This window comes from Mirounga leonina, unplaced genomic scaffold, assembly GCF_011800145.1.
Source record: "Mirounga leonina isolate KUSES-001 unplaced genomic scaffold, KU_Mleo_1.0 Mir_115, whole genome shotgun sequence".
NCBI lineage: Eukaryota > Metazoa > Chordata > Mammalia > Carnivora > Phocidae > Mirounga > Mirounga leonina.
In genome coordinates, this window is record NW_023270268.1 from 63,968,400 (window position 1) to 63,994,488 (window position 26,089).

The following is a 26,089-nucleotide window of genomic DNA, read 5'->3' on the forward strand; positions in this document are numbered from 1 at the left end:
ATTGCTGGGTCATATGTGTGTGTATTAAGCTTTATAAGAAAAATAATAGGGATATAATGGTATCTTGTTGTAGTTCTAAGTCTCATTGTCTGAATAATCCGTGATGTTAACTATCCATGTGCTTATTTGCCATATATGTATCCCCTTTGGTGGAATGTCTGTTCCAGTCTTTGGCCCATTTTTTAATTGGGTTGGCTGTTTTCTTACTGTTGACTTTTAGAGGTTTTTATACATTCTGAATACAGTCCTTTTGTCAGATATATAATTTGCACATATTTCCTCCCAGTCTGTAGCTTGCCTTCATTCTCCCAACGGTGCAAACGGTTTTCATTTTGATGAAATCCCAACTTTTCTTTCTTCTTCTTTCTTTCTTTCTTTTTCTTTCTTTCATTCATTCATTCATTTTTTGATCATGCTTTTTACATCATAGGTAAAAACTCTTCACCTAACTCTAGGTAACAAATACTGTTTTCCTTCTGTTTTCTTCTTAAAAGTTTTCTATTTTACAGTTTATGTTTAGATCCATGATCCACTCTGAGTCAAGTTTAGAATAAGATACAAGGTTTAGATTGAGTTTTGTTTTCCTCTTGATACCCAGTTGTTCCAGCACCATTTGTTAAAAAAGACTATGCTTTCTCCATTGAATTACTTTTGCACATTTGCCAAAAATCAATCATTCATATGTCTGTGGATCTATTTCTGGAGTCTGTATTCTCTTATATTGATCTGTGTGTCTGTCTCTTACCACTACCACACTGTCTTGATTACTGTAGCTTTATAGTAAGTCCTAAATCAGAAAGTGTGATTCTTTGAACTTTATTCTTACTTTTCAATTTTGTGTTTGGCAATTTTAGTTCTTTGGCCTTTCCTCATAACTTGAGAATCAACATCTCTGGATCAACTAAGAAGAATCCTGCTGGAATTTTATTAGCATTGCATTGGTCTCTATAGATCAGTTTGGGGAGAATTGACATTTTTTTTTTCTTTGCAATCTTTCAATTCATGAACACAGAATGTCTCTCTCTATTTAGGTCTTCTTTAAGATTTTCCTCAGTGTCTTGTAGTTTGGGTTTCTTTCTTTCTTATCTCTGTGCCATTTTTCCCGCCACTGACTGGGACTCATTGTACATAATGTTGAGTTGGAGTGTTGAGAGTAGACATCCTTGCGTTGTTCCTGATCTTAGAAATTATTTAGTCTTTCACCATTGACTGTAATGTTACCTATAGGTATTTCTGTAGATGCCCTTTTCAGGTTGAGAAAGTTTCCTTCTACCCTTAGTTTTCTGAGAATTTTTATATTATGAATAGAAGTTGGATTTTCATCAGGTACTTTTTCTGTGCCACTTGAAAGGATTGTGTGTTTTTTCTTCTTTAGGCTGTTAATTTGAAGGAATTGTGTAAGAGCTGGAGAGTGAGAGAATGCAGAAAAGAAAAAGAAGAATGGGGGATTTTTCCCCATGCGCTCTGAGCATCCAGAGAGCCCTTTCCCTGAGCCAGGCTTCCTTCCGCTAGAGCCCTCAGTCCATGCAGATGTCTGCTCCTGGATTTCAGGCTGCATTGAGTCCAGTCTGGGGGATCACAGAGGGGAAACAGTGGTGAATTCCCTGCTGGTTGGGTGGTAGTTTACATTCTTTCCCAGATCCCAGCTACTGTTGACCTTTTGGAGTTTTTAAATGGCAGCTGCCCTTCTTTTGTCCCGGTTTAATGGCTGCATTCAGTGGGGGAGACTCAGTGGGCTGTGCTTGCTTCCTCTCACCTGTAATTAACCCAGCTTTGCTTCCTTCTCCGCAGTCTGCAGGCACATTATTAGACTGACTTGCCGAATTATGTAATCTGTACATTTGAAGAATTAATGCTAATCTGAGGTCACAAGATGAATTTAGGTATTGTAGTACCTAAATAGTATGTTCTAGTTAAGTGTAAGCAATAATCCCTGTAAATGAGAAGTACGTAAAACTTAATTATAAGAATATTTTTAAATTGATCTGTTTCCTAAGAATTCACCTCTGACTATATTTTTTATTGTCATGTGTTTTGGGGCCTGGGTGGAGGTTTCCGCTGGAGGCCTGGGGGTGGGCACGAAGAGGGGGCCGAGAGGCAGATCCGGGAGTGAGTGGAGCTATGGCGATGTCAGGTTACTGAGAAAACTGTCCATACCGTACAGAAGAAGAGGAAAAACGGAGGGTGGAGGGGTGCCGGCGCTGTGACGTTGAGACCTTTGGTCTGAGAGGCAGAGGAGAAAAGCCTGAACAGGTGTGTGCAGGCTGCCAAACGCCAGGAGGAAGCAAGTTTCGAGAGCACGTAGTCACCACGGGAAGCGGTGTTGAGAACGAGGATGGGGCAGTGCCGTCATTGTGTTGTGTGAAGACCTTGGAGGACTGTTTCAATCATCCAGTAAGGAAATGGAGGAACAAGAAAAATAGGAATAAGAGTAGGATATTATTTTATGTATAAGTTTTAACTGTTTGTAAATTCATAGACCATGGGGGCAGTGTTAATAGCATCTTTATTATCCATAACGCTGCGTATTGCAAACATCCGGTTAAGACTTTTGCTCATTTGAATGGCACCCCATTACCAGCAGTGTCTGCGCACTGAGGTCTGGTTAGAGACTAGCAGAGATTGTGGGGTGAGGCTGGAGAAATGTCCAGTTGAAGAGTTGTTGTGAGAGCAAAGAGGCTCCTTTGCTCTCCTATTTGATTTGTTCTTTGTAGCCCACTCACTCCCGAAACTGACTTTGAGGAAGCTAACAGGTGACTGCAACAAAATATGATAGCACATCGTTAGGATGTCTTCCCTCAGACGGTAGCCTTTTTTTTTAAAGAACTATGAGATACCTTGCTAAATTACTTTACTTTTGCTGTTTTTTGGAAGGGAGAATATGATCTGTTTTCCAAGCTGCCCTGTTCTCTGTTTGTCCTGAATTACTTCAGCTTCTTTTTCTTTATTCCATAATAGTGTTTTAGGGGCACCTAAGAAATACTCCACACAATGTTTATTTCAAACGAGGAACTGCTGCTTCTTAAACCTGCAATGTTTGTATTTTTTCCCTTTTCCCAGGATCAGAATTCAGGCTGTAAATGAAATTGGAGCTGGACCGTTTAGTCAGTTCATTAGGGCAAAAACTCGGCCATTACCACCCTTGCCTCCGAGGCTTGAATGTGCTGCCACAGGGCCCCAGAGCCTGAAGCTGAAATGGGGAGACAGTAACACCAAGACACACGCAGCCGATGACATGGTGTACACACTGCAGTTGGAGGACAGAAACAGGAGGTGAGGTGGTGGGGAGGGCACGCGGGGCGGTTCTGTGCCTTTGGTGTGCGGAATGAATCCTAACTTGTTCGTCGGTCCTCTGATAAAACACTCATCCTCCTGGTTGAACGATTTCCTATGCATTGGGGTCCTGCATTTTGTAGCCTCCATCCTCCATTTAGAATTTTCTAAACTAACATTCTGAAGACCCTGGTTTGCCTACACGTGATAATCTATGTGTTTGTTTTTTCTTTCATAAAGCCAGATAATGGAGAGAAATTATCTAAAAGGAAAGCTGCCAGATTCAAGTCCATGCTGTGTTAGAGCATTCTATTAGTCACAAGTGCAAAGGGAAATAAGACTCAGGAAGAGATGTTAGCTTTTTAAATATTCAGTAACCATCAGGACAAACATGTTTACCAATCTGAAATAGCTGTGGTGGTGTACAGATGGGGATTATACTCTGTAACTTTGGGCAATGCAAGATCAAATTAACCAGAGCAAACAGGAGATTCTTTATAAGACTCCACACCCAGGAAATACTCTTGGCCACAGAAATCAAATCCAGCCTTTCACGTAGTATTTATTTAGCTTAACTTCATTTCCTCTGAAAATGGCCGATCAGAAGATGGGCCTCTGCACTGTATTTAGGAATAATTCAGATGCAGAGTAAAAGGTACTGATGACAAAATGTTCTGTGACCAAAAGTCCAAATCCAGAGAATCAGGTGAAGGAGGTGGGGGGTGACCACAAATCCAAGACACTCTGATGGAATGGGTACGTGCTGCTACTTCCCCAAGGCATATCTACAGAATACAAAACCATTTCTGTCCTTCCCACGTTATGCATTATAGTCTCCTGCTCCTTTCACAGGTTACTGGTTTAGTTAGCACAGAAACCCCTGTCCCATCCTCACCTCCCACTCTGTACTCGACTGCACTGATTCCTTTCAGTGCAGTGGAGTCCCGCTGTGTGGAAGGCACTGTTTGAGGCGGACCTTCAGTGGAGACCCAGATCAAGGAAAAACAAACCCCTGCCTCCAGCAGCATAATATCAACCCCCAAATAGTCTCAGAACATGAATGCCCTTGGAGAAAAGTGCTCTGGGAGGCTGGAGGAGGCAGAGAGCATCTGGTTGCAAAGACCAGAACGGCTTTTTGAGTGACGTTTGAACTTGACTTTGAAGGACCTATCAAGCCCCATAATTTGACTATAAAAGAACAAAAAGTGATTGTCCTATTGGAAACTAGTTCTGGTCTAGAAAGCACAGAGAAAATGAGGCTTCTTTTGGTAGGTTCATTAGAGATAAAATATATACTTGGTCATAGACAAGATCATTCATCTTACTCTGCTTTATACCTTTGGAGGCATTTTCACGGGTTATTTTACTGGCAGGGGACTCCTCAACTGGAGAGGGCTGGCAAGAACAAGAATTATGGACTAACAGAAATCCTGATAAATATTTAAAGCTAGCAGTTGGGGAGATTTGTAAATGAGCCTTTGTTTTTTCCCTGGGCTTTTGGCTTCCTTTGGTGGTAGAGAGAATCTTCATTAGAGAGTTGTCTTCTAGTCATGTCCTGCTTTAGAAAAAGTGAGGTCCAAAGACGTTGACAGTGGTTGCAGAATTGGGATCAGAGTGGGGGCTGCCTAACTCCTCGTGCAGTTGCCTCTACTGTTACCTCGAGGAATGTGGGGAGAGCAGCAGCTGTGCCCCAAACCGGCTGTGGGCATCCTCTTGCAGGCCTGCCCTGTGCTGGGCATCTGCCGGGGGGCACCTCGTATGGAGAACTATACAGATGCTCAGAACAAAAGTGCCATGAACACTGATCTAAATAGGTAAACTGTCATGAGACATTTAAATGTGCCAGACAGAAGAGAGTGCCGAATCTAGTAATCAATTCATGCTATTAAAAAAGCGCGGGAGGCCCCAAGATGGCACCGTTAATCAAATAAATGACTTGCCTAAATTTAAATGGCAATTTAAGAAAACTTACCATTAGGAACAGTATTTTTCTTAATTTTATGATCTGGAGTCCAAATTTATCTTTTTTAAATTAGATTTGTCAATGCTCTCAAAGTTACTAAAGTGATGGGAGTATAGAGCATAATAAATTCTCGTTCTGTTTGTGGAATAATTTTCCTGTGATTTAATAGGATGAAATTTCGCCTAATTTGAGTTTGAAGATGACCTTCCTTAGTGACTTGAAACTGAACTCTTGTATCGATTGACCCCTTAAATCCAAGCCTTTATTTAACTTTGGATCTTGACTCATGAGGATTAAGGAGAAATCATCTGCATTGGATACATTATAATTCTCGTGATTAGCATAGTTTTTGTCCATTCTAGTCTCCTCGAGGTTCTTTAGGACTTGGACCTGGCTTGTCCAACTGAAAGTAAGTGTCATCATTCAAGGAGCAGATTTTTCATTGAACTCATCGCCACAGTGATTTCCAGTTGTTACTTTTGGGAAAAGTACACATATTTCCTAGTGTACGCATTGATTGCGTTAACCACTAATAAGTTCTTATTAGTATGTGGCAAAAATACTATATGTCCTGCTTGTGGCCAAGGTGAGAACCAGAGGTAGATTAATTGTGGTTTTGGTTTATTTTACTCACCAGGCGCTGGGGGCATTGAAAGGGAGAGCTACCGAAGTGTGAGTTGTCCAGCTGTCCTAGTCAGCTAGGAAAGTAATGTTAGTCTTAACACGTTTACGACAGAAGCACAACGAAAATTAGTAACTCCATGCTCGGTAATTATAAAATTAAAGAGTTGGCTTGATTTGGCTGCTAAAATATCAGTCTACCCTAGACTACACTAGAAGGTGAACTCTGGGTCCCTTGTCACCTTTTTCACCTGAAAGCACTGAAACCTTAAATATCATTCGTGAGCTATATCCTTTACCAAAGGGTGTCTTTTGCAAATGATTAGAGCATGCTATCTCCTTTTTCTTCATATCTTAGTCTCTGCCTTTTTTTTTTTTTTTTAAGATTTTATTTATTTATTTGACAGAGACAGACACAGCGAGAGAGGGAACACAAGCAGGGGAGTGGGAGAGGGAGAAGCAGGCTTCCCACCTAGCAGGGAGCCTGATGTGGGTCTCCATCCCAGGACCCTGGGATCATGACCTGAGCCAAAGGCAGATGCTTTACGACTGAGCCACCCACGCACCCCTTAGTCTCTGCTTTTGACAAATAAGATAATAATTTTTTTTAAAGATTTTATTTATTTATTTGAGAGAGAGAGAGAGAACACAAGCAGGGAGGAGGGGCAGAGGGAGAGGAAGAGTGAGTGCAGACTCCGCACTGGGCAGGGAGCCCAACACGAGGCTCTATCCCATAATTCCAGGATCATGACCTGAGCCAAAGGCAGATGCTCAACTGACTGAGCCACCCAGGTGCCCCAAATACTAACTTTCTTTAAGCATGACCACTTAAGGTCTCAAGCCCCTAAGGTTTTACATCTGCACTTTGCTGGTTTGTTACATCTATTTATATACCTCTCAATCAAATCTGAAATGAGCCAGAGATTTCTAACTATAATGTTGGCCCAAAAATATATTTCCAAACTTCCTAAAGGAGACTTCTGTTCATCGAGCACCTACAAAGTACAACACTGAGAGCTTTTATCTACATTATTTAGTTTTTGAATAAAAAGTGAAATATTTTCTATGCTGCTAGCATTTCTACCAAAGCCCTCCACCGGCTAGATGAAAAAATGGGTTGTTTTTGGTTTTGTTTTTTTTTTAAAGATTTTATTTATTTATTTGAGACAGAGAGAATGAGAGAGAGCATGAGAGGGAGGAGGGTCAGAGGGAGAAGCAGACCCCCTGCCGAGCAGGGAGCCTGATGCGGGACTCGATCCAGGGACTCCAGGATCATGACCTGAGCCGAAGGCAGTAGCTTAACCAACTGAGCCACCCAGGCGCCCAAAAATGGGTTGTTTTTGATGAGTTGACTTGAATTTAATTTTAATGATTACTGTGATTTCAACTTACGATTATAGGCTTAAAATTAAATGAGCAGAGAAGGCTTCTTAGAGAAGATAATAAATAGGGTGAGTGCGTCTTAAAAGGGTCCCAATCTTATAATCTCATGCAAAAGAGCCTTAGGCTGGAGGCAAGTGATAGAGACTCAGGATCGGGTGGAAACCAAGGATACAACCTCCAAAACACAGAAATGTGTCCTGGATTTTTCTCCCAACTAAATGCCTCTTTCTATTCTCGTTCTTTTACACGTGCCTCTTTTTAAGCTTGGGGCTATTTCATGGAAACAGAAGGGATCCCAAAAGGGCATCTTGCCCAAATTCCTTGCCTCCAGGTAAATCAACCTAGAATTCATCTGGGTCACCTGGACTTGAAAATTTTTAAAAATATTTTGCCCCATGAAGAAGACATTTGTTTTCCATGTATTCAAGCTTTTGACTCACAGGGCTCCCAGTCCAAGGTCACTGACTGCATATTGCTGTAGCAGCTTCAAAGCTGTGCTTTATATTTATAGGGCCAAGTGTATTCCCTAGCAGTTAGATTATAATCACCCAATCATCATTTTTTTCCTGAATTACTATAATGTGCTAAGTCTTTTGAGGTATGTGGCTACCTATAAGGAACTTATCTTGCTGAGAAAATAAGTTAATGGGAAACAATGAGCAGACAGCACAAGAGATTTTATTTAATTTCAGCAGAAAAACAAAAATTATACTGGCGTGACCGTATAGTGATTAAGTCTATTATTCTTAGCAAATCTAGCACAGAAGATCTGAATGTCTTTGGTTCCTCTGTATGCAAGAAGAATATACACCCAAAGTAAACATTTTCATAATGCTACATTAACCTAATACACGGATTAGAATAACAAGATCAGCTCATGCATTTTAAGATCGTAACGCTGTACTGATGATTTTGAAGGTGCGTTTGTCTGTGTTACTGAAATGAAACGTTATGCTGCCCTAACAGAATTTAAGTTGATGCTGATTCTCCTCCTGACCCTCATGGGTCCATGTTCCTGATAATGGTACACAGCACCAAGATGAGAGGAACTTAAGTTCCAGGAATGCATTTATGGCTAATCTGTTGTTCAGGTTTAGTCAGAAGGCCAATGTATTTTAAAGCCAGTGTATTTCCAGCAAAAGGGGGATGGGGTAGAGGGCTCTATCTAATAGACTGGATAATTACCAGTTGCTCTCCATTTAACTCAGCCCTTACACCTATGACACTTTTCCCTTCATCAGGCAAAATGGGAGGGCTTTGTTAATGTGTACAGTATGACTGTTTACTGTTAGAGAGGGACAGAAAATAATCTATACAAAGAAACCCTGAAAAAATATATAGTAGGCAACTAATAAAAGTCGCCAGGGTGTATGAGCCCTGCAGGAGAAGTGAACTTTCCTAATGTATGCTTATTAGGGAACAAATCCTGCTTTCTATTTCTCAAAGCATATTGTTGAATTAAATAGATGTAAGGCAACTAGCTCAGGGCCCACAGAGACCCTCGATACTGGTTTCCTTTGTTTCTCTGGAATAGTCCTGATACACATGATCACCCTTGTTGGATTAATGACACTTGCATATTACCTTCAGTCAGCAGAAAGCAATTGTGGTTCTCCACAGGGGTGTCAGGTCTCTGCTGTAATCCCAGATCTGGTATTGAGTTTCTAGATGGCTAGAGGCATGTGCCTTACCTTCTTTTTGCCTTAGTTTATCCCTCTACAAAATGGAACTAATGATGCCTGTCTCCAGTCCCTGATTGATGGGAGGAAAGCATTCATATATCTTAGAAAAGCATAAAAAGCCTACAGAATAAAGAGTACTGCTGGCTTAGTCAGTTTGCAGGCTGAAATGTCAGGTACAGGCGGAGGTAAGTGATGGTAAATGAACCAATGGTCTTAATTGGACCAGAAGTAAAAATTCAGATTACAGGGTTCTTTTTCTTTCTCTTTGAAAATAGAATTTTTATCTCTTTAAACATAAATAGAATGGAATTGGATTGCATTTCTCTTAGCGTTTTTTTCCTAAATCAGGTAAGATTGAGGCAAACCCGTTAAAATAGAAGTAGACAAAACGAAATCTGAAGGACTCTGGAAGAGTATCCTTGAAGATGAGAGTCCCTGCGTGTACTTGAAAAGAAAGCAGAATGGGAGGTTTCAAGGCTCTCAGGGGGTCTTCATCCTGAGATAGTTGTTTTTTTTTTTTAATAAATTTCTTTTTTAACATCTCAATAGCAAAATACAGTTTGAACAAAAAAAATGAAAAAAGGAATTTTCTTTTATTCTCTATAGAGTTTCATTGGCAGCTTTATTGACATTTTATTTCTTCAAAAAGGAGCCTGAAACGAAACCTAACCAAAAAGTATTAGGGCTGGATCACTCCCAGGCCAGTAGGCACATATGCAGCCGAGAACGTGGAGGTAGGAAAGGAACTCCTTTCGCACTGGTCTTTCAGAAATTCTTGGCATGTGGGTGCTCAGTCTGCAAATGGGACTCACCAACATCAAAGCCAGTCTAAGAGACGCACCTTCCCTGCCTCAGGTGTCCCCATATGATGCCATCTGCTTCCATCTGCTTTTGCATAGACATGACAGGACTCCGTGTTCTCGGTGGAGTGAGGACACATCCTCTCCATCCCTGTTTTGAACATCCTCCATTCCCAAACATGGCTTCAGTAATGTAGGAGATTTTCTCTTTCTCTCTCTCTCTCTCTCTCTCTCTCACATACATACACACATAGCCTATGTGGCCCAGGGAATTCAGAAAAAATGAAGGCAGTGACATGTCATTGTTAAGGAATATAGCTGCGCTGAGCTTACTAACAGCTGTTGATTTGTGATACTGTGGAACAACTTTGGAAATGTGCCATTTGCAGCCGTTAGTGGACTAGAGGCCATTTTAGGTCAGCAGAGTAGATCATTGTGAGGAGTTAACATTAATGAGCTCTCCTGTTAGCCTGTAATGGGCCTAGGGATTACAAGGGAGGAACAAGGTAGTAAACACAAAAACCTTAGTGTTTTCTCATTTTTCTACTGTGGATTTAAGTTTTGAGCCATCCAGGGCATTCTTGGGGTTTTTTTGTTGTTGTTGTTGTTTTTGAAACAGAACTGTTTTAAGGAAATAGATTTTTAAAATTGAATTCTTTACATATCATTTTACTCTAAAATAATTTAAAATAAACATTCAAAGATGCAACGTGTCTGAATTTCTTCCTTCAGTTGCACTTCACTGCAAAAAATCTTCATCTTTCATAACGTGTTAAAACCTAAAATGCTGAGGTTAAAATACAGCCTTCCCCTAGAACTTCGTGAAAATGTCAAGAATCTGTTGCTTTGCCTTCCTAGTGTATATTTAATAAGAAATTGTAGAATTTACTTGGTCCTCTCATTTAGCTCTCATAAAAATTCCTGCCAGGTGAACGAGACAGCTATTATTATCCCAAGTGTCTGGAAACTCAGCCTGGAGACTTATCAGCTTGTCCAAGTTCATAGTGAAGGTAACAGCCTATGCATTGTGGCCAAGGTTTTTGTACGTCTTTGTACCAACCAAGGAGGCACTCCAATAGGCAGACGGAATAAGCAGAATCATTTTGTATTCACAGATCTGTAGAACATTGTTTTAAATCACTGTTAAATTGGCAACGTTAAAACCCACGTGTGCTTGTTACCATAGAAGTGGTCAGTTTCAAGACACTGCGGTCCGTGCTGAGGCAAGTTGGAGGCAGAGCCATAAAGAATTCATTTAGACTGTAAACTTTCAGTGACCCACCCAACCTTCTGCCTTGTTTATGTTTCCCCTTCCAAGTAAATATTTTTAGTACAAGAGAACATTTCTTCCTGTTTTCCTTTCCCTCGGTAAAAATGCCCCAATTTCCACGAATGGGCAGCACTGGTCCAGGACCCGTGGCTCCCATCTTCGTGTACCTTCAGCAACAGTTCTTGGCCTGGGTTCACCGGGACAGGGTGGAGGGTACTCACATGCACAGCTTTCTCTCCGGCTCAGAAAAGCCTAAGGGGGTATCAGGAAGGGATGCCATTCTGGGGGCATCCTTCAGGCTTCTCCAACGTTGAGAAACAGGTAAACCATTCATAAACCTTGGTGTTTTGTTATCAATAACATGAGTGTTAGTATTACCACAAGTGCTGGGCATTTGGTAACAAGTCCTGCCTGCATCATCCCATTTGATTCTCACGACAACCTCGGAGGGGAGGCCCTGTTATCACACCATTTTACACATATGGAAATAGCATACGTGGCTGTAGAGCCCATGAGCACCAGGCTGTTGAACCCAAATTCAAACTCAAGTCTGTGGACTACAGTGATTGTTTTTACCCACTGTGCCTTCAGCTCCTGAGCCAGTGGGGCAGTTCTATGGGTGTTCCCACACCTGTTCTCTTGGTCTTCTCGGGAGCCCTGGGTCATGGGGCTGATGCCACCCAAGGTACGCGGCCATGGGCAGCAGGGGTAGAGAGTAGAGTAGAAGACCCCCTCAGAGGCAAAGCCAGTATGGGCCCACAGCTCCAGGATGACTTTTAAGCAGCTATGATTCCACAGGGGTGTCTGTGGCTACATATGGCTCAGCCTGAACGGACACTAAAATTACTCAGTGACTTTACTGAGCATGTGCTATATTCCAGGAACCGTGCCATTGGTTATACATATTTCATCATGTTTCTGTAGCATCGGAACATCTCCCCATCATGGATCCCTTATTGCCCCAGCCACCCTCTCCCCCTCAGAAATCAAGGGATTGAGGTCTTGGTGAGAGTTTTTTGACCGTCCTTTGACTAGATAGGCACCCCGGCTACTCCAGATCCTCCCCCCTTCACAGCTGACTTTTTTTCCCCCTTCCAAGGATCTCCCTTTCCCCAGGCTTGGGGCACTGCACACTGAAGTGATATGTTTCAGGGCCTTCAAGACAGTAGGACTCCCATTGGCCTCCGGCAGTGACTCATGTCCCAGACCCTGTAGTACATGAACACAGGTGGAACCCAAGCACTGACCCTGGAAAATCCAAATAAAAGGGGAGGGAGAGGGATCAGCAGAGCTGGATGGCTCCTGTGCTCTTGTCGTGGCAAAGACGTGCTCCAAGGGCTGGATCCTTGGTTGCATTTAAAATGTGTAGCCTTCAGTTGCTGTCTTAAGACACACAGTGTATGTTTAATTCTATCACCAAAGGCCTCTGGCTGACTTATTAATGAATTTTAAAATGAAGGTGGTTTAAAAAAAAGAGAGATTTAGGAAAGAGAAAAAAATGTGGTTGGCCTTTGTAAAACAAATATTTGATGAATATTTTTAATCTCTGCCCGGGTGGTTCTAGCCACAGGGTGTTCACCTCCGGAGCCTCCCAGAGAGGCCACCATGCAACTGGCATAGATCACTGGCTCCAAAGAAAGAAGATTCTTTCTTCTCCTGCCTCTTGGAATGGCAGAAAATAATTACAGAATTGTGGTAAGAGAGGGACCCTGTTCCTCTTTGTTGGCTTGTGAGCTTTCTGTTTTGTTTGGGTTGGCCTTTATCTGAAACAGAAGTCACTGTCAACACGTACAGAGAGAAGGTGCGGATCCATGACGTTTACGTAAGGCCTGCTCTGCGTAGGGACTGGGGCAGTTGCGTGAGCTCTCAAACCGAATCCCACCACAGACCTGTGAGGGAGGCGTTCTTGGCCCCATTTCACCGGGGCTCCCAGTGCCGAGGGTGAACGGGCTCCCCAGGGGAGCCCCATAGCTGACGCCTCCGGCCAGCGCAAAGCCTGGCTTACAGGACGGCCTCTGTCCCCACACAGCCAACTCTCCACCTGAGAGAAAAGAAAATAACCTTGGGATTAGCCGGCGGGGCTGTAGATCGTCTCTCAGGAGGGAGAGGGGAGTTTGTTAAAAACCCGAGCACTGTAAAACAGTTGCGACTAGCACCTGTGGAGTGGTGATTACAGGTCAGGACCGAGCTAAACACTTTTGTTAACCATTTAAACCTGACCGTAGTGCCATGAGGGAGGTTGGGGCATGATAACCCTTATGGCACAGAGGAGAAAACTGAGGCACAGAGAGGCTAAATAAGCTGCTGGCGGCTCCTAGTCTCGGTGCCCGTTCTGCTCGTGGAAGCCGCATTTATAAAGAGTGTATTGGGGGTGGGTGTAGAAGAAGCATGCAACTAGTGTTAGCCCTTAAGGTTTTCAAAATTAAGACTCTTGAAACCCTTAAAGTTAGATTAAAAGTGCCAAACTGGCTGCTAACACAGGAAGGTCATGGCTCCAGAGACCTAAAATGGAAAGGTGAGATTTTATGAAGGATTTGGGTTTTTGATTGACAAGCTGACTTATATGGAGCATTTAGCTAGAATCCATTGACTTATGCATTTAATACATTTCTTTGTTCAAAGTAAAGCAGCATGAAATTAGACACGACTGGTCAATGATTTCCATATTAGAAAGTGTGAATGCCCAGTCTTTGTCTTTTCTCACCCCACGATCTCCTCCTTGCACTTCTCTTTCTGCTCTGCCTGGTGTTTCCTCAAGGAGGAGGAGGGTATGGGAAACCTTTACAGAGATAAACTTATGTATGAACTTTTAAAATCCTTGGCAGACTTGTTCTGTCTTAGTGGCCCCTGTGGCTCTCGGTCACCCATCAGAATGAGGGTGTGGGGAGGAGTCCTCAGAAGGCAGGAGTGCAGCTGTCTTGCTTCATTGCTCAGCTCCTTCTGACCTTGGATCTGTGCGTCCGCCTTAGGACGCAGGCCCCACGAAGACAGGACACCCCTTTTTCTCTAAGTGGGTCTTTGGGGTGGAGTTGGCCCTGTTAGCTATTTCAGAATGTTCTCCCCAAAGCTGCTAGGATTCCTGGTGTCTCCCCTCGCCGCCCCCATGCCCCTTTGACTCAGGAGAGAGCCTGTCACATGCCCACCGTCCTCCCTCCACTGACTGAGGGCTCCGTACCTGGCTAATTACATGACCTAGGAATTAGCCCCATCCAGTTTCATTATTACCCCTAGAATTCCTTCCCATGCCTTTTCTAAGGGGAGTATGGCATGACAAAGCAGGGCAGTCATGATTTATTATTGCCTAAGTAGACAGAGGGCTAAATTAAAGGACCAGTCAGACACATGCTTATTCTAGAAAAGACTGGAGGAAGAAGGAACGACCCCTTTCTCAGTGCTCTTCTGCTGGGTGCACCAGGCTGCCAGCCCCCAACTTCCTCTCCAAGGGAAATGCCAGCTACAAGGTGGGCCTCCCGCACCTGCCTAAATCCACCGTCACTGAATGAAAGGGGAGTAAACTTGAACCTGAAATCCGGTGGGTGAATGTCTCCTCCAGACTCATTCTAGCTTTTTTCTGAAAGCAAATGTAGCCTCTTTTTTGTAACACTATTCCCAGACTTAAACAAATGCTGTAATGGTGAAATTTCAGAGCCTTCATCGCTAGTGCCTATTTCCACAGTGCCTTCTATAAATTGGGATGCAATTTTTAAGAACTGAAATACAGCCGTGAAAGAGCCAAACAGTAAAAAGGGGGGGAAAAATAACAGTCCAGAAGCAGATTTTGATGTATTTGAAAATTGATATGTATGCTGTTTGCCCAATTTAGATGACACTAGCAAATTAGAGTCCTGAATCGGCTTCAGTCCATTTCTCTATGACTGTGAGTGCTACTGCCCGTGTAGATGTATTGACCTTACTTTCAAAAGGAAACAGTCTCCCGAGAGTAGGGCATGGCAGGGAAGCAGGAGTATTGCTAGTAATTCTCCCCAAATTCTTCCAGAAACCAGGCTTTTATTGCAGGTTTGTAATGAAGATGTAACACGTTTACTTCTTAAACCGTGACTTCCATTTTGTGGTACAACCAAGGGCAGTGAGTCTGGTCAGAGATTCTGGCCTAGGTGAGACCGGGTTAATGAATAGCTGTTTGCCTCCAGCATTAGCAAGGGTATCTTCATTAAGGTGGTAATGTGTCGAGAGCACTGGACAGGTTGCCATGGTATTTGTGGATTTCAGAGTGGACTCTGGCTTTCCCTGAAATTGAAAATGTTCAGCCCTCAGTAAAAGGTTCCTTGCACAGCAGAGGGAACATTAAATAGTGAAATGGCTAGGGCTCAGGAACTCAGTTGTGAAGGCTGATGAGTGCGTGGGTGTTTTAAAATACGTCTTGACTCGGAGAGGTTTTCTAAAAAAGTTGTTTAATCTCTAGACCTACCCGTCCGTCCATCCAGAGGGACTGTTCTCTGGCCCAGGGAGACACTGCTGCTTTCAGGAAACTCTGACCCCACACAGGACCAGCCAGCCCACAGGGATTTGGTTTTATTCATTCATCTTTGAAGCCATAGAGCCTGGCACACAGCAGATGTTCAAGAAATGCTTGCTAAATGAATTCATAAATCCTGCCTACCCCTTAGGCCAAATTGGCCTAAGAGTCGAGACATTTTAAATTGTGATTCTATCTGACCCACTTCCAGCAGGATCTGAAGACAGCAGATTGTCCTCAGACACTGGCAGTGGGTCCAGACATCCCTGGGCCAGCAGGATTCAAGGCCCAAATCTGCAGAAATTCTGGATAATTGGGGGGCAGCTATTTCTAAGATTTTATATTTAACTATAAAAAGACGTACAATGATAGTATATACTAGTTCTAGGTAAGCCAGTTTCATTGTAAAAATACAAATTTTTCAAGACCCTGAGGGAAAACGCTTGAAAACATAAGGCCTTTATTTTCTGTCTTCATGCCTTCTACACTTATGCCTCTTGGAGATAATAATTAGCAGAGTACAAAATCGTCCTGGTTCTGACCAGAGAAGGATCCAGAAGCTGCCAGTTTAAGCTGTCCAGTTTACCTATGCTGCTTTTCCATTATTTTGATTAATCTGATAGAGGATTCTAAGTATTTTTTTCTTTTAAAAAATGTTTTCTCAAAGATCTGTAATCTTAAATGTCTTCTTACTAGTTTGGGAAAGGGGCTTTGAAAGCTCTTGCAAAGACAAAGGTTAAAATTGAAGGAGTTTTCAAGCTAAACCTCAGTTATTTGGGAAATCCAGGTAAAGAGGACATTGTATTTTTCAGGTGCCCAGTTAACATTAACTTCATTGCCTCGTATATAGAAGGAGGTCAGTTACCAGTGATATTAATTTCTTGTCACTAATAAAAGTTCAGGTGGCTAATGGATTCTGTTCCTTCCTCTAGGTTTATTTCCATCTACAGAGGACCCAGCCACACCTACAAAGTCCAGAGACTGACAGAATTCACATGCTACTCCTTCAGAATCCAGGCATCGAGCGAGGCTGGGGATGGGCCCTTCTCAGAAACTTATACCTTCAGCACAACCAAATGCATACCCCCCACCATCAAAGGTTTGTAGGCAGTGAATTCTGGCACATTCTTCTGTGAGAGTAAGGAAATGTTGGAACTTGGAGTAGGAGGCTTGATTCTGACCTTAAATACACTCTTCTGATATTTCTAATATCGGCAACATAGAATCATTAACAATTTTCTGAAAGAGAAGGTTGGGGGATGGGTTCCCTGCAGAAAAGCCTTTCCTCAGGTCTGTATAAGTAATTACTGCAAATAATGTCATAGCCTCATCCCCACAGGAGATGGACAAAGGAAAGGACCACACCGAGTGACAGACACACTTTGGGTTAGAAATGAGGGTGAATTCCTGGTGTTGATAGCACTTAACGACAGTTCACCATGGAGGGCTTGAGAATCTCCCTTCCCAGAGACTGTCAGGAGGAGCAGAGGTTGGTGTCCATCTTCAGATGACTCTGGTGCCCGGAGCCTGACCTGCCAGGCAACTTCATCAGCCTGTCCCCTGGCCGCAGCCCTTACTGTGGAGAGGTGCCTTTGAAAAAAGAGCAGCCGTGGCCTCTTCTCATTTCCTTGACTATTTGTCTTGAGGTTTGCCAGTGACTAGTTGACCCCGTCCCTTTGTGGGGACAGGGAGTGAGCCAAAGCCACCCTTCCCAGGCTCTCCCTCCACTGGGTCCGGTGAGCCTTTGCCCCCATGATGCACAGCCAACTTGCAGGATGGGCAGACAGCAGTAGGGCCCTCCCCCCAAGCTCTTTCACGGCTTCCTGAGCCTGTGCCCTTTTGTTCCCCAAGAGGATGATTCCAGTGAAGGTCCCTGCTGCCTTTGCGAGGGTGGGCCACACTGGTGCCTTTATCCAGCTGCTGCCCAAAATGCCCGGAGGCTGATGGACACCAGGCAGCTTATCTGAACTAGGTTTTATCTGGGTAAAAGCGAGGGTCTGCTGTATATTACTTGGGTGGCCAGGGGGATGAGCACAACCTTGAGAAAAGGTCCTTTAGATGTGTGGCCCCAGGAGCAAGACCATATGTGCTTCCGTGTGGAGGAGCTATGTCAGCTACAGCCGGGGCGGAGTCCATCGCAGAGGGTAAGAGACCTCCGGGTCAGGGTCAGGGTCTGGCTTGGATTCTGTGAAGGTTTCCTCTAGCTCCTTTCAGGGTACTTTATGGTAGCTCCCTCCCCTCAGCAGTCCAGAAGTTCGTTGGCAATTGCTTCTTCGTGTGACTACAAAACTAGGACAGATGGTGAACACATGCAAGGGCTCGCTGCGCCCCGTGGGTAGTAAATGGCCCGGTCCTTCGGTACAGCTTCGCCTGGTAACAGAAGAGATTCCTGAACACACTGGGGCTCATAGATTTGCTGTGACAAGGAAGGCTGGCCGCATTTACCAGCTGGCAAACATCAAGAGTCTTTGCGACACTCCCTTTGCCTCTCTAAGTGTGTGTTGGTGGAGATTCAGTTCATGGACAGTGGAACACTGAATTGAAAGCACTTGAATTTCATGTATATTTTCTTCAGAAGGACAGTTTCCTAACACTGCCACATGATCAGATCCTTTACCGTTTTGGTTCAGGAAATTGTTGTCTTAGCTGGAGGGCTGTTTGGTCTGATAGGGTCCCTTATTATTTCCATAAATTGCATGGAGTTTTGGCCAACTAATTGCAACTTATTTTTAAGAAAACCTGTATTTTTCTGAAGCAATATTGTACAGAATCGCAAGTAGAATCCACTGCCTCTAAAGAATTTATAGAGTAAGGGGGTTCAGAGAAGAGTTATGCATTCTAGTTACAAAGTAGAAAAATCTCAAGTATTGAATTAAGCTGTAGAGATATAGCATAAGCTGTGAGAAAAAAATATTTTAAAATTCTATAACATTTTACATGCTTTACTACAAACTAATATAATTTTCCTTTAAACCAGAATTATGAGGGCGCCTAGGTGGCTCAGTCGGTTAGACGTCTGCCTTCGGCTCAGGTTGTGATGCTGGGGTCCTGGGATCGAGTCCTGCCTTGGGCCCTCTCCTCAGCGGGGAGCCTGCTTCTCCCTCTCCCTCTGCTGCTCCCCCTGCTTGTGTTTTCTCTCTCTCTCAAATGAATAAATAGAATCTTAAAAAAAAAAAATTTTTCTTAAAAAAAAACAACAGAATTATAAGTCCAGTAGGTGAAAAATGAACTAAAAGAAATACAAATAGGAGACAACTTGATTTTTAAAGGCTTTCTCTCAGTGCTAGCCATTCTCTGGGACTTAATCTCACATGTCATGTGCTTCTCAAACCTTCCTTAGACTCTCACACAGATCAGACTGTCCCTCCTATTTTGTTCATACACCCCCGTTTAATCTCCTTTACGTTATGTTTCTCTTTGTATTTGTCTCCTACCTTGCTCGCCCCTTCCCTCAATTTGATCTTAATTCCCTTGAAAGTAGGGTTTACAGTCCCTATTTTTGCATTCTCTAAAGTCTCCAGTTCAGCCATATAGAACATGCTGAGTAGTTATTGAAAAAATAACAAAAGTACATGAGGTGCCTGGGTGGCTCAGTCGATTAAGCGTTTGCCTTTGGCTCAGGTCATGATCCTGAGGTCTTGGGATTGAGCCCCACGGCAGGCTCCCTGCTCAGCGGGAAGTCTGCTTCTCCCTCTTCCTCTGCCCCTCCACCTGCTCATGTGTGCACTCTCTCACTCTCTCTCTCTCTCAAATAAATGAAATCTTTTTTATTTTATTTTTTTTTTTTATTTTTTAAAGATTTTATTTATTTATTTCAGAGAGAATGAGAGAGAGCACATGAGAGGGGGGAGGGGCAGAGGGAGAAGCAGACTCCCTGCTGAGCAGGGAGCCTGATGCAGGACTCACTCCTAGGACTCCAGGATCATGACTTGAGCCGAAGGTAGTCGCTCAACCAACTGAGCCACCCAGGCGCCCTAAATGAAATCTTTTTTAAAAAAATTTTTAAAAATTAAAAAAAAAGTAACAAAAATGCAATCCAGGCCAAGCAGTTATTAATAGGATAATGAGCAAAGGATTTTTTTCACCAATAGCTTACTAGTCATGGATTATCTTCTCTGTGTAAAGGGTGCCCTGCAGGTTTTATAGGAGGCTGGGCAAATAAACTCCCCTCTCAGAGCGGACACAAGCACTCTCCCACTCTAATATTACCAGAATGTTGACGGTTATTGTGATAACTGAATTTTGAGCTTGGATATGTGGATTTGTATTTCAGCACCTCGAGTAACACAGTTGGAAGGAAATTCATGTGAAATTTTATGGGAGACGGTACCACCAATGAAAGGTGACCCTGTCAACTACATCCTGCAGGTATTGGTTGGAAGAGAATCTGAGTACAAACAGGTAAGAACTAGTATGAATGGCACGTGTGTGGCTTATCCGTCCAGTCCTTTGCCTCTCGCCATGAGCAGTTCAGTGACTGGTGAGCGGCATATTTCTTAAAATCAATCACAAAAACTGCCTATCGTGTACCTCTTGACATAAGCCCTAGTTTACATTTTGTCTGTGGAGGTATTAAATGTTCAGTTCTCAAGCATGACCTTATAAAGAGTTTTAAATTCCGTATTTGTATTTGATACTGGCCGTGATGCTTACAAATATCAAAATCCAAAGTGCCAGTGGTTTGACTACAGAGGGGAAGTAGTTCCAGCCTGACTACTGAAACCTTTTTTTTTTTTTAAGGGGCAGGGCCTGAACCCACAACTCTAAGATCAAGACCTGAGCTGAGGGGCGCCTGGGTGGCTCAGTCAGTTAAGCGTCTGACTCTTGATTTCAGCTCAGGTCGTGATCTCAGGGTCGTGGGATTGGCTCAGGACTGGGCATGGAGCCTGCTTGGGATTCTCTCTCTCCCTCTGCCCCTGCCCCTTCCCCCAAAAAAGACCTGTGCAGGGGAATCCCCAGGGAATCTGTTCAAATGCAGACCTGATTCAGCAGTAGGTGTGGGGTGAGGGCTCCAGCTCCCAGGTCATGCTACTCCAGGAACCATAATTTGAGTCAGCAAGGCTTTACAGATCACATGATACACCCAGGCAAGAGAGAATGTAACTGGAATATAGCCCGATAAAGAATTTGGTTTTCTTATTTTCACAATACTTTTTGATCCTTAATTCTTCCAACACTACAGATTATCAGTCACTGGCTACAAAAGATTAGGATACCCCATCAGTTTCTGTTACCTTTCTGGGAACTTAGTAACTATTTTTGTGAAATCAGGATATGATACCATTACCCTAAGGAAAGGTGAAGTCCATTCCTTACCAGAACTTTTAATGGAGGCATGTGTGTCTATCAAACTCAGAAACTGTCTTCTGAAACATTAGCATAATTTGTAAAGACCTCTCTATTCAGCTCTAGAGGCTTCAGATACAAACAGGTAGAAAATAATTTGATTCAGAGTTTTTGTTAAATTGCTGGCTAATGTTCCTTATTTAATAATAAAGAATACTCGCAAATGTGTAAAACAAAGAAAGTTTTGGTACATTTCATGTACTTTGTTAATACGAAAAATCAGATAAAAGAATGAATTGCTTTAACCACATTTTGCAAAAACCTATTTTTAACTATGACATCTACCAAGTATTGATTAACATCAGTGGATGATGTCATCGTCCAGTTTCCATCATTCCTCTTTAAGAGCAAAACGCTTTTGTATTGTTTCACTTTCCAGTCTCATTTTAGCAGATGTATCCCATTTCAGAGTAAATAATTTCACATGTTTGTTTCAGCTTCCCAGAAAAATAGGATTGGTTGCAGGGTCTCAGCTCAGATAGAGAGCCTAGGGTTTTTCGCACCGGATTTCGTCATCTTAACACCAGCAGCATTGTCCTGTTCCATAGCAATGTAATAATGGTGAAAAGATGAAATGTTACAGAATTTCACAGCATATCGTTTAACATTTAAGAACGATTCATGTCCCAACAGTACATTCACTGCATGTTCATCATTGTTATTTTAAAAACGTTATATTCCACATACCATACTTTTTCACCTGCTCTTAGAAAAATGTTCTGCTTCTTAAAAGGTAGTGATTGCTGTTTGACATTGAAAAAGCAGCATTATTTGATCAATATCTATACATTGCAAGCATTGCTAAAACACAGGTAAATTCATTCAGTAGTTTAGATTTTATCAGCAGGTTGGCTGTTTTTAATCAGCTATTTGTTTGCGACCCCCACTAGTTCAGTCGGAAGAGCACATAACTCTTGTTCTCGGGTTTGTGAATTCAAGCCCCATGTTGGGTGTAGAGATTACTTAATATCTTTAGATTTCTTTAATGTTTTATTTGTTTAATGTTATATATTTAGACTCATGGACATATAACTTCTAATATGGTACCTAATCACACGTGTATACCTCAGAATTTCTTATTGTAATTACAACTGAGTTTCTTTTTGGAAATACATGAAAACATAACACGCAGGGCAGGCTCAGTAGATGGGGATTAGCATTCTTCACATAACCATGTGTTTACTACATTTACCAAGAAATGATTAAGGTGGGCAGTAGTACATAAAAAGCCACATTTGAGTCAGGAATAATTTGTACTGAGTTTTTTTGCTTCTCCCTATTCAATAAGCATTAACTTAAACATGATGTTTTGAGTTCTTCATTCCCTTGTTCTGGACATGAAATAGGGAATGAAACCTATTTATATTATGGCTGCAAGAGATGGTTAAAATAATTATGGTCCATAGATAACAGGCTTTGAATACGTAGAAGCAAAGCAGAAGAAAATGGGAGGTAATTATTGCTGAGCATATACCCGGCAGAGCTGCGGGCTCTTAGGGAGCACTGTGTGTACCTCCGTCCCAGCACTGATCAGACAGGATCCACTGGCATATGGGCTTGTGTTCCTCATTTTTATTTTCTCAGCCCTGGCACGTAGTTAGGCGCTCAGTAAATGTTTCTTGCATGCATGAAAGAGGCAGTTTCAAAGGAACAGAGTTAATTATACCTGTGGTGGTGATAAGAGTAAGCTTCAGGGTGGGGTGGATTTGGAAGCGTTTGTAACTCAGGTGAAAAAAAATCACCTATGATAGGAAGGGTCTTTCTGCTTCCCAGACTTAGGTTTATAGGCAAATGTGGCAGGCACCAGAGCATTCTCTGATGTTTTGCTTGAAACATGCACTTTAACTTTGCCAAAGCAAAATAATAGATCAACATGGGGGTATTTAAAAGCCATCATTCTACGGATTCTTAATTTTCTTCGGATTTTAGCTTCCTTTAAGTATCCAATAAAGGCTATCAGAAAAATGCTCATACATGAGACAAATATATCTTCAGTTTCATGGAGCCCAGGTATAGGACCCTGGTTTATTGAGAAACTGTTAGGTACTCTGTACCATGAGGGATACCCAGCATATACCAGAAGAGCATGGCCATTGCCCATTGGGGTGAAAATAGCAGACTGTCAAGAAACAGTTCAGTAACAGTACCTTACCTGCCCTCCTCAGCTCAGACCATAAGGCCTGCCCTGTGCTGCACCCTCTACAAAGGAGGCTTGCAGGTTGGTGGGTTCCCTCTTGAGCTGGAGGGTATCCCACAGTCATGTGATATTAGAAGAATTAATTCACCTCACTGAGCCTCGGCTGCTTTGTTGTACCAGGAGGGATACTCATCCCCTAGCTCAGAGTCACTGTGAGCTTTCCGCCCCTTTAGCAGTGAGAATGGGCTATGTAAATGACAATGCTGTGCAGTTATGTCCCCCTTTGCAGTTCTCAAGAGGGGCAACGTTAATCAAGAGACGCAGGCATTGGCCCAGAGGCAGGCCCCCCGCGGTCCTCCCCAAAAGACTCGTTGGGGTAAAGGATTCCAACTCCACAGCATGTTGTTCTGAATTAAGGGTCACAAATTCTTCATTTTAGTTATCTGAGTATTACTTTAAATCCTCCTCTTTGGAATAAACATGTCACAATTAGTTTAAAATATATCGTACATCAAATCAAGAACAGAAATAGTCTTTATAAAAATAATATTGCTTATCTACATCTTGCGATATTATGATTGGTTACTTCAATAAAGACAATCTTAAGTGGAGCCATGCCTTTTAAATTGGGTTGAGGCAGGAGGAAAAACCCATAATGGTGCCCCTGTCAAAATGAATGAAAATAAAGGGACACAGGGCACGCGGCCTGCCATCCCGAGGTGGAGAGCTGCACGGTCCCCTGGAAAGTCACTTCACTGGAGGCTCAGCTGTGTGCAGACAGGATGAGCCTATAGTTTGGTGACCTCCTTGGCTGTGACTGTTTCCACCAAAACAGATCCGGTAGGTCAAACCTCAGGGACCAGAATCCACAGGAAAGGGGGTGGTATTGGGATTGTTTTAATCTTTCCTTAGCTAAGAATTAATCCAAAAGGCTTTAAAGCATTGTTGACCATTTCTAAAATGTATTAGAAATGCTGTATTTTCTATCAATACACTGAAAACAACTTACTGTTAATGATTCTATTTCTTTACAATGGTGGCTGCACCCCTGTACTAAAAACTCTCTTCTGTTGCCTCTGTGGTTTGGGTGTATGTTCTCATACTTAATGTTCATGTTTACTTGTTTCTGGTAATCATCCTGTCTTTTCAAGTACTGTGGTGTAAGAATATCTCCTCTTGAGTCGTTGAGGGTTCTGATTAGAGAACGTCACTGAGCATCTGCTTAATTCAGGCTCTCCATGGTGCTGGTTGCTATGGCATTAATGGAATACAGTCCCACACTCAATATGTGTATCGTGTTTTGTTTTTTTAAGATTTTTGTGTTGGTAATGCTTGTACGAGGGGGGAGCTGTTCCAATTAAAACAAGAATGGCTAAAAGAAAAACGTTTACAAATTGAAGCCTACGTTTTAATTGGACTTGTCATTAAGGAGGTTCCCTTCAGTTAGGTACTCATTTTTCCTTCATTAAGCTTTTTGCCAAATGGTACGAGAAAAGTAGCATTCCTTTGCTCTCTAAATACATTTTCAGAGATCTTCATTCCAGGGAATTTAGAGTTGAGCAGAGCCATCAAAATGAAAATATGAAGTCTCTCTGCAAGATGCCATGAATTGGGTTCCTAAGAAATTAAATATACTTCTGGGCCAGCTTTCTTCAAAAGCTCTAGCTGTGCAAATTCCAGAAACCATAGAATTCATCTAAACAGATATAAGTGAACATTTATATCCACTTGCCAAAAGTCTCAGAAACATCTGTGGGGATAGGTTATTAACTGGTTTTCTGCCATGAGGTCATTGTTTGATGGCAGAAAGTAAGAGGCCATACCACAGAAATGCTGGCCAAGCCTTTGCTCGGCACAAACGGAGGGGGGGCACTGCTTTCCATACCACAGAAGGGGAAGGCAGCGTTTTCCTCCTGAGACAGCAAGAACCAAGGTGGGGTGTTTAACGGAAACACCAGAAAGATAGTGGAGCTGTCTGGGAAGACAAAAATCAGGCCAAGAGAACTGGCCTCATGTCAGACTGTTCATTAGACTAGGACTAAAGCAGAGGACAGGTGGTGGCGTCACGACCTACCAAAGGGGATGGGAGAGGCAGGGCTGGGGCGGTTCCAATGGTGAGCATGGGTGTTTAAGAGTGGGATCTCATCGGGGATCTACTCCTGCCCTTATTTGTTATGAGTCCTTAAGAAATTAACAGCCTCTGTGATCCTCAGTGTCTTTATCTCTAATCAGGAGGATTAAATTTGATGAAGTTGGCTTCCCTTCAGCATGTTGCTCTCACAAAGCACTCTTTACATCCAGTTTCTCATTTAACCCTCAGACCCCGTTAGTGTTAGTTTAGGTACTGTTAACGAACCCCAGGATAAAGAGGAGAAAAGCTAAGACTCAAAGCTACTAGTTGCCTAAGTTCACAAACCTAGAAAATAACGGAGCAAGGACTTAGACCTGGGATCCTGATTCCAGTTCCCATGCTTGACAAGGATCTGCCCAGTGCCTCCCAGTCAGACCAGGCCCAGTTCTCCCAGGGTTGCACAGAGGAGAAGAGCTCCAACAGCTACAGTCTTTCGACCTTTAATAAGTGCAAACAAATACTTCAAGAAGTGTGACCTCTGTAAGAATCGATAAAAGAGGTATAGCAGGAAATCTTGCAGCTAAGGCTTAGATGGCAGCTTCTCTCCAACTCAGTAAACATACAAGTGCTAACTTATCACCATAGAATCAGAATGGATTGTTTACAGGGACGTTGCAGGAAAGAAACCACAGCTCAGATGGCAAGTGTGGAGGGACCTTCTTTATCAAACTGGTATACTGGTCCCATGGGTTGCAAATCATTCCCTTCAGGAATGGTCCTGACGGTTTCCAAGAAAAGACGTTTCTCAGAAAATAGCACCTTGAGCATTTAAAATTAAGAAATTAAATCTAGATTAAGAAAGCAAAGAACTTTCACAGTTAAAAGATCTCTTTAAAGAAAAAAAAATGTACACCACTGTTTTCTTGAGACCACTCACATGTTGGGAAATAATTCATAAAGAGTTCCATCATGGTTATAGGTGGAACTCTCGAATAGTTGGTGGTGTGTGGGTTGGGGCAATCACCGTGACTGACAGCAAGCTCGTCTTAAACCATCCATTTAACTA

At 42.7% G+C, this 26,089-nt stretch overlaps 1 protein-coding gene across 5 annotated transcripts in view; it reads left to right on the forward strand.

Annotated features, from left to right (window-relative positions):
• The window catches only part of FNDC3B (fibronectin type III domain containing 3B), a 341,048-nt gene that overhangs the window by 310,369 nt on the left and 4,590 nt on the right, over positions 1-26,089 (forward strand). For all 5 annotated transcript variants that reach the window (XM_034999034.1, XM_034999006.1, XM_034999012.1 and 2 more), the window contains 3 exons: positions 3,061-3,273; positions 16,402-16,568; positions 19,743-19,870. In XM_034999034.1, the coding sequence (XP_034854925.1) occupies positions 3,061-3,273; positions 16,402-16,568; positions 19,743-19,870 (508 nt within the window). The remainder of the gene's footprint in view (positions 1-3,060; positions 3,274-16,401; positions 16,569-19,742; positions 19,871-26,089) is intronic.